Below are 13,933 nucleotides of genomic sequence, written 5' to 3'. Positions count from 1 at the left end.
CATTTTCATCAGAATTAGCCATCAGGGCTAGGTTGACATATTCCACATCATCATCTTCATTTATCCCATCTGCTGCCCAATCATCTTGAGTGAGAAAAGCTCTTTCCTTTTGTTTGAGCAAATCAAAATACTTCCTTTTGTAATCAACTTGCTCAAATTTCTTTTTCTCAGAATTTGGCTTCCTACACTCACTTGCAAAGTGTCCACTAATGCCACAGTTGTAACATTTGAACTTTGATTTGTCCACCATGTTTTTGTTTGGCTTAGTGAACTTTGTGCTTTTCCTGAACTTCATCTTTGCAAACCTCCTGGACAGAAAGGCCAGATGTTCATCAATATCATCAGATTCATCCTGACTGGAATTGTCTTCATCCTCAGCAACTTGCTCTTTACCCTTGCTTGATTCTGATTTGCTTGTGCCAATTTTGAGACTTGGCATTGTCTTTTCCTCATTTCTGGCTTCAACTTTTTCACTGTCAGCTACAAGTACAACTGATCCTCCTTTTCTCTTTCCTTTTTCCAACAGCTCATCTTGCTCCATCTCAAGTTCATAAGTCTTCAAAATTCCATATAATCTTTCAAGTGTGAAGTCCTTATAATCTTGAGAATTTCTTAGAGAAACAGTCATAGGCTTCCATTCCTTTGGTAGAGACTTTAGAAATTTTAGATTGGAGTCCTTGACTTGGTACACTCTCCCATACAGCTTTAATCCATTCAATAGTTTCTGAAATCTGTTGAATGTATCATTCAATGATTCTCCTTCTTCAAAGTGGAAATATTCATATTGTTAAATGAGAAGCTGTATTTTGTTTTCTCTAACTTGCTCAGTGCCTTCACAGATAAGCTGCACAGTATCCCAAATTTCCTTAGCAGTTTGGCTATTGATGACATTGTCAAACATATCTTGATCCAGGCCATTAAACAAAATGTTCATGGCTTTCTTGTCCTTGTGGACCTCTTCAATATCTTCAACAGTCCATTCTGCCTTTGGCTTGGGAATAGACTGTCCAACAGCAACTGTAGCAGTAGCAGCTGTGGCCACCTTGTGTGGGATGTGAGGACCATTCTCAATGCAGTTGATGTAGCTTTTATCTTGAGAGAGAAGATGTAAATGCATCTTCACCTTCCAGTGATGATAGTTATCTCTTTCCAGGATTGGAATCTTTACACCAATATCCTTCTTACTCATGATGTTAGCAGAATAGATCTTTAAACTCTTTGTATATTAAGAGCTTGCTCTGATACCAATTGTTATTCCCAGTGGACTAACAATGAGATTTACAGAAGGGGGGTTGAATGTAAATCTCAAAACTTTTTCAAGTTTTGAGCAGTTTGTAAGACTAAGTGTTTGAGTGATCAAATGTGTGTGAATTGCTTGGAGCTGATGCAGACAGATAGATATTCAAACACAAATGTAATGAACACAAAGAACTTAAAAACTTTTCTGGTGGATTTGTTGTTCCACCAGAGATGTGTTATTTCAGAAAATCTGTGATTCAAAATTAAATCACAGCTGCTTCCTAGTACAAACTAGATGATTTTCTCTCTTGATATTTCTAAACAGCTCTGGGAAAAATTCACATCTAATTACTAGCTACTACTTGGTTTATATAACACCAAGTTTACAAGTGAAGACAAAGATAAAGTACAATAAGACAATAGTTCTCCACTTGTTTCTGTTCCATTTTTATCCAGTATAGTATGGAATTATCTGTTGACTTTCCATTATGAACCAGACTAAAAACGGCTGCTTTTTCTGCTGTTCCTGAAATAGGCTACCACATCTCTGTCAATCCATGTGCCTCTGTCAGCTTTGTTAACTGTCACTATCAACTGCTATGAGACTGAGCATCCGTTGAAGCTTTCATCTGTTGATGGCTTTATCCGTTGATGCTCTAGCAGTGCATCCGTTGAAGCTTTCATCCGTTGATGGCTTTATCCGTTGATGCTCTAGCAGTTGAAGCTTTATCCATTGAAGCACTTATCCGTTGAAGCGTTAGAGACATCCGTTAGCTTAGTTTCTTATCCGTTGAAGGTCTTCAATATCCGTTGACACTTCTTTACTTATACAAAATTACAAGGCATGAAATATTTACAATTAGCCCTCCTACTTGTACATCCATTAGTAGTCAACATGACTGATTATCTCCTAACAACATCTAAGAATTACAGCTTGAAACCAGAGAGTGAGATGTGCTACAATACCAAACTTATTGCTGAGTAAGGCTACTCCTTCAACGGATAGCCAAGATGGTCTTATCCGTTGAGGCTACAAACACTAGATTTCTACTTAAGTGTTTTGCTGAACTTATCATCAAACTAATACACATATTCCTAACATGCTCCTAGACGTGATCCTTTCCATTTTGACCCCGCTCAGCTTACTGAGATGATAGGACAAGCAGTGGCTCAGGCGGTACAGCAGGCTTTGGCAAACCAAGGAAATCAGAATGGCAAGGGAAATCAGAATGGAGAAGGAAATCAGAATGGAGAGGGAAATCAGAATGGACAAGAGAATCAGAATGACAATGGGAATCAGAATCAGAACGGTCAGGGCCATCAGTTGGAGCCGTTTGTATGGTTGGAGAGGTTTGTGAAGCAGAAACCAGCCTCTTTTAGTGTGGCACCGACTCCAATTGATGCTGAAAATTGGATTGTTCATCTCGAGAAGATTTTTGATGCATTGGGTTGTAATGAGATGCAGAAGGTCAGGTTAGCAGTGTATAAGTTAGAGAGGGATGCTCAGAGGTGGTGGAGAGGAGTGAAAGCTACTAGAGGGGTGCAGTATGTAGAGGCTTTGGAATGGCAGGGGTTCAAGGAAGTATTTTATGAGCAGTACTTCTCTAATGCTAATAGAGAGGCTTATTTGAGAGAGTTTCATTCTATTATGCAGCACCATGATGAGAGCATTACTGATTATATTGCGAGGTTTATAAGGTTGGCAGGATTTGCTGGGACAGTTGCAGGGACTGCTGCACAACAGGCTGATAAATTTAAATGGGGGTTGAAGTCTTATCTGAGGGGTTCCGTAATTTCTTTTAAATTTGATAATGTGGCAGAGGTGGTTGATGCGGCAAAGGATGTTGAGAAGGAGCGCATAGATTTCAGGACTTTTGGGTCTAATATTGGTAGTAAGAGGACTAGGGATGATCAGGGTTTTGCATAGGGTAGACAGTGGTATGGAGGTCAGAGTGGTCAGCAGGGACAGTGGCGCGGACAAAATCAGAATTGGGGTGGTCAGTCATTCCACGTCCGTAATCAGTATGTTGGTCAGATTCAGAATCAACAGTTTCAGCAAAAAAAGTAGCCTAGGCTGTGGCAGAATCCTCAGCAGGGGCAGAGCCGTTACTCAGTGTATGGGGGAATCCCCAATATGATTCCAGTGGCTCTTTGTGCTACATGTGGTGGACATCATCCAGGTAAAGCTTGTTACAAGCAAATTGGGGCTTATTTCTTGTGTGGTAGCATGTCCCATAGGGCACAGGATTGTACAGTGTCACGCAACACTGGTGGAGGAGGAGCTGGCGGTGGTAGTGGTAGTGGCAGTCAGCAGAATCCTACAGCTAGAGTGTTTACATTTACTGCAAATCAGGCAACAGCTATTTCAGGTACCGTGTCAGGAACACTTTTTATTGGTAGACGTGATGCTTATGTGTTATTTGATACTGGTTCAGCTCATTCTGTTGTGTCTTTATCATTTGTTCATCATCTTGGCGTTGCACCTTTATTATTATATCCTCATATGTCTATTGCTACCCCGATGGGTAATTCTGTTATTATATCTGATATATATCCAGAGTGTCTGATAGTTGTTGAGATAGAAATTGTAAGGTTAACTTGCTTTCGATGGAGATGCATGACTTTGATATTATCTTAGGTATGGATTGGTTGAGTGAAAATCGTGCCACAATTGATTATCAAGGAAAGAGGTTGATCTTTGGGGATGCAGATAAACCAGAATTTGTATATCAAGGGTCTCAGCCGAAAGGGGATGTTAAATTAATTTATGCTCTAAAGGCGAGCAAACTTTCATCTAAGGGTTGTGATGGCTACCTTGCTTTCGTGAAAGATACATCAAAGGACGAACCTCACATCGATGATTATCCAGTTGTGAGGGAGTATGAAGATGTGTTCCCCGATGAGCTACTAGGTTTGCCACCACATAGAGAGGTGGAGTTTACTATTGAACTTGTTCCGGGTGTTGAGCCTATTTCTAAGGCGCCTTATCGAATGGCACCACTTGAGTTGCAGGATTTGAAAGAGCAGTTGCAAGAGTTGTTGGATAGGGGATTTATCAGGCCAAGTGTGTCTCCATGGGGCGCTCTTGTGTTGTTTGTGAAGAAGAAGGATGGTTTCATGAGATTGTGCATTGACTACAGGGAGTTGAATAAGGTGACTATAAGAAACAGGTATCCTCTGCCACGCATTGATGACTTGTTTGATCAGTTATAAGGGGCGAAGTACTTCTCGAAGATAGATTTGAGATCTGGTTACCATCAGTTACGAGTAAGAGAAGAGGATATTCCGAAGACTGCATTTCGTACTCGTTATGGTCATTATGAGTTTCTCGTGATGTCCTTTGGGTTGACAAATGTACCAGCGGTATTTATGGATTTGATGAATTGAGTCTTTCATGATTATCTAGATAAATTTGTGGTGGTCTTCATCGATAATATCTTGATATACTCTAGGAGCAGAGAGGAGCATGAGGAGCATTTACGTATTGTACTTGAAATTTTGAGGAAGAAAAAGTTGTTTGCAAAATTTTCAAAGTGTGAATTCTGGTTGGAGGAAGTGGCATTCTTGGGGCATATTGTGTCTAGTAGGGGCATTGAGTTGGATCCTGCGAAAGTCGAGGCTATTACTAATTGGCCCAGACCTAGCAATGTGACGGAGGTGGGGAGTTTCTTGGGTTTGGTAGGTTATTACAAGCGCTTTGTGGAAGGTTTCTCTTCCATAGCTTTGCCATTGACTCAGCTAATGAGGAAGGGAATTAAGTTCGAGTGGAATGATGATCGTGAGTAGAGCTTTCAAGAGTTGAAGAAGAGGTTGGTGTCAGCTCCAATACTTGTGTTGCCATCAGGGAGTGGAGGTTTTCAGGTGTATAGTGATGCTTCTAAAAGAGGATTGGGGTGTGTTCTTATGCAGCATGGGAAAATGATTTTTTACGCCTCTAGGCAACTTAAACCTTACGAGGTGAACTATCCTACCCGTGACTTGGAGTTAGCAGCAGTGGTCTTTGCTTTGAAGATCTGGAGACACTATCTATATGGAGAGACTTGTGACATCTTTACAGATCACAAGAGTCTCAAATACATCTTTACTCAGAAAGAGCTTAATATGAGACAACGAAGGTGGCTTGAACTTCTTAAGGATTATGATGCTAATATTCGATACCATCTAGGAAAGGCGAATGTAGTGGCAGACGCTCTTAGTAGGAAGAACTTGGGTAGTGTTGCATCTCTCATCACTCAGCCAAACCTTATTTCAGACTTGGAACGATTGGGTATTGAATTATATGTTAGAGGGTTGGGAGGTAGCATTGCAAGTTTGAAAGTGGAACCAAATCTTATTTCAAGGGTTAAGGAAGCTCAGAAGAATGATACAGGTTTGGAAGCTATTAGATCTGAGGTGGCAGGTGGCAAGCAAACACATTTTCGTGTTGATGAGGAAGGTATGATATGGTTGGGTGGAAAATTATGCGTGCCCGCAGACTCGACAATTCGTGAGGAAATTTTGAAGGAGGCTCATAGTTCTTCATTTTCTATTCATCCAAGTTCCACTAAGATGTATAGGGATTTGAAGAAGCACTTTTGGTGGAGTGGAATGAAGGAAGACATAGTTGAATTTGTGGGGAAATGTCTTATATGTCAACAAGTGAAGATAGATCACCAGAGGCCTAGTGGGCTGTTGCAACAGCTAGATATCCCAATTTGGAAGTGGGAAAACATTACTATAGATTTTGTAACTCATTTGTCGAGAACTTTTTGAAAGAATGATGTCATATGGGTGGTGGTTGATAGACTTACTAAGTCCGCTCACTTCTTGCCTATTAGAGAAACTACTCATGTTCATGAGTTGTCAGAGATCTTTAAGCGAGATATTGTTAGACTTCATGGCATTCCCATGTCGATAGTTTCTAACAGGGATACGAGATTTACATCGCATTTTTGGAAGGGGTTTCAGCAAGCTTGAGGAACGAGGCTTAACTTTAGTACAACTTATCATCCGCAGGCTGATGGACAGTCAGAAAGGACGATCCAGACATTAGAGGATATGCTGAGGGCATGTGCTTTGGAGTGGACAGGTGATTGGGATAAATATTTGTATCTGGTTGAGTTTGCGTACAATAATAGTTGGCACGCGGTTATTGATATGCCACCATTTGAGGCTTTGTATGGTAGGAGGTGTAGGGCATCATCTTGTTGGGATGAGGTTGGCGAGAGAGTCATTGAATGGCCATAGTTGGTTAGAATCACTAATGAGAAGGTGGAAAAAGTTAAAGAAAGTTTGAAGGAAGCTCGATCTCGTCAAAAGAGTTATGCGGATCAATATCAAAAGTTTGGTGGATTTGAACCGGGTGATCATGTGTTCTTGAAGGTGTCGCCTTGTAAGGGTGTGGAGCATTTTGGTATGAAAGGGAAGCTTATTCCGAGATATGTTGGACCTTTTGATGTTATGGAGAAAGTAGGGGAGGTATCTTATAGAGTTGCTTTGCCGGCACAACTATCTCATGTGCATTATGTTTTTCATGTGTCTGTTTTGAAGGGCTACAAATATCATCCATTACACGTAGTTCAATATCCATTACATAAGATTAGAGAAGATCTTTCTTGTGAGGAGGAAGCTGAGGCTATGTTGGCTCGAGATGAGCGAGTTTTGAGGAAGAGTACCATTTCGTTTGTAAAAGTTTTGTGGAAAAATCATTCTGAGAGAGAGGCTACTTGGGAATTAAAAGAATCTATCCGGGAGAAATATCCGCATTTATTCGATTCAGGTACGAGTATTAGTTTCGTTTGATTCCGGGGACGGAATCCTTTTTAAGGGGTATATATGTAATATACGAGATAATAATAATAATAATAATAATAAATTTTGGATTATATTTGGAATAAGAATAAGTTATAAAATATATCGATGGTTAAATTAGAAAAGGAAAAGGAGTGATAATAGTATTTAGTTAATTAATAAAATTCAAATTCTAATAGTAATAATATATTTTGGGCGATATATATATAACACCGGTCATTACTTATTGAGTCTAATAATAAAACCCTAAGGCTGTGACATCGAGGAGAGAGGGACAGAGGAGAAAAAAAACAGAGGCGCCTGCTTGATCTTTAGCTTGTTGGTTCACTCCTTTTCTACACGATATATCATCAAGAACTGGTATCACTAATTAAATAGATAAGTTGCATTGATATAGAGTTTGTATGCTAGTGTGATGAATCATATGATTAATATGTTAGTGGGGAATATGATTTTCATACCAGGTAGTAAAGTACAAAAAAGACATTAGGCAAAAGCCTTAGCACTGTTACAAAGTATGATACTATTTTATTAAATATTGTATGCATGTTTTTTGAGTGAGCTAGGGGAGTAATTTTGTACAGGTTAGTTATCACAGGCACGTCATGTGTTTTCTTATTTCAATTTATAGTGCACATGTGTGATTTTGATTTATTATATATGTTATATTTGTTTGATGTTGGTTAACTACGTGTGTCAATTACAAAAAAAATGTCAAAGCATGTATATTTATTTTAAGTCATGTTCAAATTAATGTCGAGAGGATTGTTGTAATATTTTATTATAATAGTATTACTAGTATTTTAATTAAATATTATTGTTATATACATCTAGTTATATAAGTTGGATTTCTTATTTGTTAAATCAAATAAATTATGTAATTATGTGAGATGGTTTTGGTCATTATGGTGATTGTTTTATTTTTAATATTTAATTATTTGTGTACTATAACACATGCTTATACATTAGTTTGATTTTATAATACTTAATATTTGGATTACGGTCTTTATCTATTAATTCCTATTTTATTTTTATTGTAGTGTGCACTGATTAGTTTAATAATGAATGTACACGTATGTTTTAGATTACTAAATCATACCCAGATGAATTAATTAGATAGTGGATCATGCACTTGTATTAAATATATATAAAGAACCTAAATTAATAAATTATAAATTTGTTATTAGATCGGGGCTCGGAAATTTAGCGAGGGAGCGGTTGCGGATTTCGTTAGTAATATAGTTTACGATATTTAAGGTACGGATTTTGTCCCCTTTTTATTCAGCGCTACTCCTCTTATCATTTGGGTATATTTGATTCACTCATTTATGTATCCAGCTCGTTCCATTAAATATTCGATCTGACATTTTTGACTTTCGAAAATTATTTTAAAATTGATTTGGAAATTTTAAATATCTGTTTATGCGGTTTCCAAAAATTATTTTTGACACCCTCTGCTTTGGAAATCTGAAATATTTGTCTCATGTGATTTTAAAATTTTGCGAAAATATTTTTATTTGACCCTTAGAGATATAGGGTATACCGAGTTAACCAGTTGTAGGGGTACAACAGCCGTGTCATTATGACACCAATGACACGACACTTTCGTGAGAGTGTAATTGGTCACGACGTATCCTTCTGTTAGCTCTTGGGAGGAGCTTTTGTGCATTTGATATTTATTCAGGATACGTGGGTGCACCCAGAATTTGATTTGTGATTTGATTTATGGTGACGTTGTATATGCCGTACACGTTAACCATTCTGTTGCACGCATTAAGTACCCTATGATGTGTGTATTTGTATCTGTTCTGATCTCGGTATGAAATATCCTAACCCCTCGTTGTTTCAGCCATACTTGTTTTAAAATTATTATTTTATTATAAGCTGTGAAATATTAATTTCTGATTTTCTGTTTTATAAATTATATTCCAAATCGGTACTGGGACTGTGTGATGGAGAGCTACCTCATTTATTTTTTATGATTTTAGACCTTATCATTATCTAGACTTAATTATTTAATTATAGATTTCTACATTTATATTATTGGTTTAGACATTTTGGAGATTTAATATTATTTTGGAGATTTTAGATTGTTAAATTATTGTTAGAAATATATTAGTGCTCTGTTTGCAGGTTTTTAGAGTTTAAGTAATATCTCCCTTCTAAATTTAAGAAGGGGGTGTTACAATTATAATAATTAATTTAATGTTATATATAAATATGTTGTTATGTATATATATATATATACATATAATCGGGGTCGGGGAAATGGGGCGGGGAGACACTAATCTTAAACTCCGCCCGGTCCCGAAATTTTATAAAACCTTCCTTATTGTTAGGCCCGCCCCCGAAAACTTCTCGAAATCCCTAACCCGAACGAGCTGGGATCGATCAGGGTTAGGAGGGATGACGTTAATTCTCATTCCTATTTATTTCATTGATATTAAAAAAAATGAAAAGTGAAAAAAAGAGCAGATTCATTACTAATACGTCTCAATTCTCAATTGTTAACACTTAGGTTGACTAAGCGGGTAAATTAATAAGAGTGTAAAATATTTTAAAACTAATAAAAAACTAATGTTGTCTATTAATAGATAATAACAAATGAAGTACACTCAGAAAAATATGATGATAAAAAATAAAATTTTCAAAATGAGGGTGTAAAAATGAATGTTGTCTAATTTAATAAAACTTTCGGTACTAATTTTATTATTTTACAATTATACTTAATATAAGTAATGAAATGCACTACATTTAATATATTATTTATATTATATCAAATTTTAGTATTTTATTTTTCCGTGTCACTGCTCGACTAACCCAATTCATTGTTCTAAAACTCGAACGTTTTAGCCAAGATATCGACTGAGTACACGTAATTGAACTTATTCATGAGCTGATTTTTCTTTAGTCGAATAAAACCGGAATTTGAGTCGGACTCGGGAAACTTGTATCTACTCGAATTATATATTAAGAAGTTTAAAAATAAATTGAAGGTAAGAAAAATATTGAACCAACACAATTACCTAATTATTTAAGAGTTTTACAAAATATACTTACTCATCTAGTTGTGTAATCTATATATGTCTGATTATACAAAATTATCATTTTTACCTCCGTAATGAATTATAATTAATATTTTTTCTGTTTTGTAGGAGTATGTATATAATAATGATAAGAATAAGAGTAATGCATATTGTTTCGATTGGTTTCATTTTTAAAAGTAATATATAATTTTTTATATGATACATATCTATAATAAGGGTATCTCCAATCACATCTTTATATGCAATATTACTTCATTTCTTACTTTATATATGAAGTTACGGGGCTCCAACGATGAATTACCCTATCTTTATAAATAAAGGAAAATACCGTGCAATTTCAAATTTGAAATTACACCGTATAAATAAAGATATTGGTTTTGTAATAAACCTTTTCCTATATCATGTAGGCCCAACTCTCTGTATATTTTAAAATTATTTAATTATTATACATAGTGATTAAGTAAATTTAAAGTAAAATTTGAAGAAATGATTGGAGATGAAAAGGTAATATAAGTAAAAAAAAGGTGAAATCTGAAGTTAAATTTATTTTAAAATAGAGCAATACTTGGAGATGACCTAATGAATTAGTTTTTAAAATTAAAATTTTAATATAATTGATTTTTTAGATCCAATTACTCATTCCAAGTACACCCGGATTAAACCGAATATTTTTGACTCGACAATCACACAAGTCAAACTGAATAAAACACAATTATGATTTTTTCAAAACAAATCCAAAAAAAGTATAAAAAAATGTTCAATTTTTAAAATATATTTAAAAACATAACTGATATATGTGTGTGTGTGACTAACTATAAAATTTAAATTGCAACTATATAAATATATAAATTATCATTTTATTTACTAAAAAGTTAAAATTAAAAAAAAAAGAGAAAATATAGTTTTTAAAACAAAACTTTTTAAATAAAATCAAAATTCATTATAGCACCATGATTCTAAGATAAAATTTAGTCACAAGTTTGATTCTCGTATATTTGATTTTTTTTATCTGATTCCTTATTCCAAGTATTTTCGGATTAAACTAAATACTTTTGACTCGATAAACACACAAGTCAAACTGAATTAAATGAAATTATGATTTTTTGAAAACAAATCCAAAAAAAGTATAAAAAATATTTAATTTTATAATATATATATATCATAATAATTACAACATAATTGATATATGTGTATGAGTGTGTTTGTCTAACTTCAAAATTTACATCACATCTATATAATTGTATAAACTAACATTTTATTCACTCAAAAGTTAAAGTAATAAAAAATAGAATTTGATAAAAGGAGAGGATATGTCTTATCTAATAAGAAATTTAATTTGGAATCAAAAAGTTATGTAGCTTGATGGTAGTGACATGAAATTTGTGAGTAAGAGGTAAGGAGTTCGATTCCTATTGGATATTGGATACGACAATTCTACTTATTTTTTTTAAAAAAATTGTGTAATAGCGGCATTTTTATAATTTTTCAAAATAAAAGGGAAAAAAGTGTGATTTCACAGCCATGAAAATGGCTATTTTTACCCTTGGTTGACATATACATTTTATTCACTCAAAAGTTAAAGTAATAGAAAATATAATTTGATAAAAGGAGAGGATATGGCTTATCTAATAAGAAATTTAATTTGGACTCAAAAAGTTATGTAGTTTGATATGAAATTTATGAGTAAGAGGTAAGGGGTTCAATTTCTATTGGATACAACAATTCTACTTATTTTTAACAAAAATTGTGTAATAGTGGCATTTTTATAATTTTTCAAAACAAAAGGGTAAAATTGTGATTTCACAGCCATTAAAATGCCTCTTTTTACCCTTAGTTGACATATATTTTTCAAAACAAAAGGGTAAAATTGTGATTTCACAACCATTAAAATGGCTCTTTTTATCCTTGGTTGACATATAATATAAAGTAAGAGTTATTACTATATTTTGATTATAGTATATATTACATTGCTATCATATTTAATATATTTACATTAGATATATTATTTAAATTTTTACTTGTATTTAACTAAATATATATTAAATTTATTTAACATATAAAAATTATATATATATATATATATTTAAAAATAGTAATAAAATAATTTTACTAAATATAGCTAACCATTATAGGTATTACCACCGAAATAAAAGTTTTTATAGATTTAACAAATTTTTAGATTATGATCATTTAGATAATTATTTTACTTATTAGCCTTGAGATGCTCTAACTTTTTTTTTTACAAACAAGAAATTTTATTAACTTAAATACCCTTGCAAAACAACATTCGCATCAATAGGAACATAACTCATATCGAAATATCAATCTGGAAAAGAATATGAGGCACGAGCTAGCGATGTGCTATCATATTAGCAGACCGTTTTGTTCTTGCATCAACCCGCGACACTGCTGCACTATGCGACCAAATGGTGAACTCATAGGAGCCCTGCTACGGATTGAATGCACCACAACCAAACAATCTGATTCGATTGTAATCTTCTGCCATGTCTGATTTTTAGTCCAACTAAGAGCTTCCTTGATGGCCATAACTTCTGCCATCTCGAGGTCCAAGACTTCATTTATGCGTACTGTTTTAGCCAGAATCATCGCCCCATCTGAATCACGAACTACTAAGCCTAGCCCTGAAGCATTAAACTCTTGAAAAATTGTTGCATTCACTGATACCTTGATTACTAACTCCTGTGACCTAACCCAAGAAACTCATCCATCCCCTTCCTCTGTTTGAGGAAATATAGAGTACGAAACATTACTTTGGGCATGTCTCCATTTTTCAAGGTATTGTTTTGCTCTTGCAATTATGATGTAAAGCCTAGTAAACTTCTTGTTCCATACCACTTCATTCATTGCCTTCCACAACGACCTACACACAACAGCTACTTCTGCTCTTTTATTATTATCACAGCTTTCCAAAATGCACTCCCACCACATTGTTAGGTTTGTTCCTGAACATGGCACATTAGGAATAATTATTTTCCAAGATTGAACAACCATCGGACATTTCATAAAAACATGATTAATCATTTCAAAGTCCCTCTTGCAGACATGACAAAGTGTCTCCACCTCTACTCCTATTTGCAGCAGCAGGACTACTGTAGGCAGACAATAGGATAGCGATCACCATACCAGATTTAAAACCTTATCCGGAGCCTTAATCCATGGCTAGGGATGATAGGACCAATCTCTGTATTTCCTTGAGTTATATTTTATGAAACCGTGCTCACACAAGTTAAAATTAAATGTACCCACCAGTCGTTATAACCCATTTTATTCAACATTGGCCTCAAAAAGCTCCGGTCAATTATGTCATAAGCTTTGCTCATATCGAGTTTTATAGTCATATGACCAGCCTTGCCCATCCTCTTACGCTTTAAGTAGTGCATGACTTCATAAGAGACCATCACATTGTCTGAAATCAATATTCCTGTCATGAACGCACTTTGATTTTCAGAAATGACTGATTCCAATGTTTCTTTCAACCGATTTGCAACAACCTTGGTTATGATTTTCACCAGAACATTGCAAAGAGAGATCGGCCGTAAATCATTTATTATAATATGATACTTTTTCTTAGGAATCAACAAAATATTTGTAGCATTCAGATCAGTGTTTTACGTACCATTAGTGAAAAAATCTTGCACCAGTTTCACCACATCTTTTCCTACTATCTGCCAATGTTTTTGATAAAATGTCGGGGTCATGCCATCCGGCCCCGGTGCTTTGTCCGGATTCATCTGAAACAATGCTGATTTTACTTTCTCTTTTACTACTGGCCTAAGCAATTCATCATTCTGAACTTTTGTAATGTGCCAGGAACACATTAAATAACTTATTGCCAC

The 13,933-nt window shown here is 34.9% G+C and overlaps 2 protein-coding genes across 2 annotated transcripts; one reads left to right on the top strand and one right to left on the bottom strand.

Annotated features, from left to right (window-relative positions):
* The first annotated feature begins 3,373 nt into the window (after nt 1-3,373).
* On the top strand, nt 3,374-8,083 carry LOC141660038 (uncharacterized). The gene is made up of 9 exons (XM_074466997.1): nt 3,374-3,764; nt 3,878-4,274; nt 4,380-4,392; nt 4,501-4,602; nt 4,792-5,017; nt 5,405-5,674; nt 6,308-6,435; nt 6,490-6,997; nt 8,070-8,083. Exons 1-9 carry the CDS (start codon nt 3,374-3,376, stop codon nt 8,081-8,083), a joined length of 2,049 nt encoding a protein of 682 aa, XP_074323098.1.
* A 4,357-nt stretch (nt 8,084-12,440) lies between these two features.
* On the bottom strand, nt 12,441-13,025 carry LOC141660037 (uncharacterized). The gene is made up of 2 exons (XM_074466996.1): nt 12,848-13,025; nt 12,441-12,718 (listed from the first exon to the last, which is right to left on the bottom strand). Exons 1-2 carry the CDS (start codon nt 13,023-13,025, stop codon nt 12,441-12,443), a joined length of 456 nt encoding a protein of 151 aa, XP_074323097.1.
* Nucleotides 13,026-13,933: the final 908 nt, after the last annotated feature.

Source organism: Apium graveolens, chromosome 5 (assembly GCF_009905375.1).
Source record: "Apium graveolens cultivar Ventura chromosome 5, ASM990537v1, whole genome shotgun sequence".
NCBI lineage: Eukaryota > Viridiplantae > Streptophyta > Magnoliopsida > Apiales > Apiaceae > Apium > Apium graveolens.
This window is presented reverse-complemented; position numbering and strand designations above follow the sequence as displayed.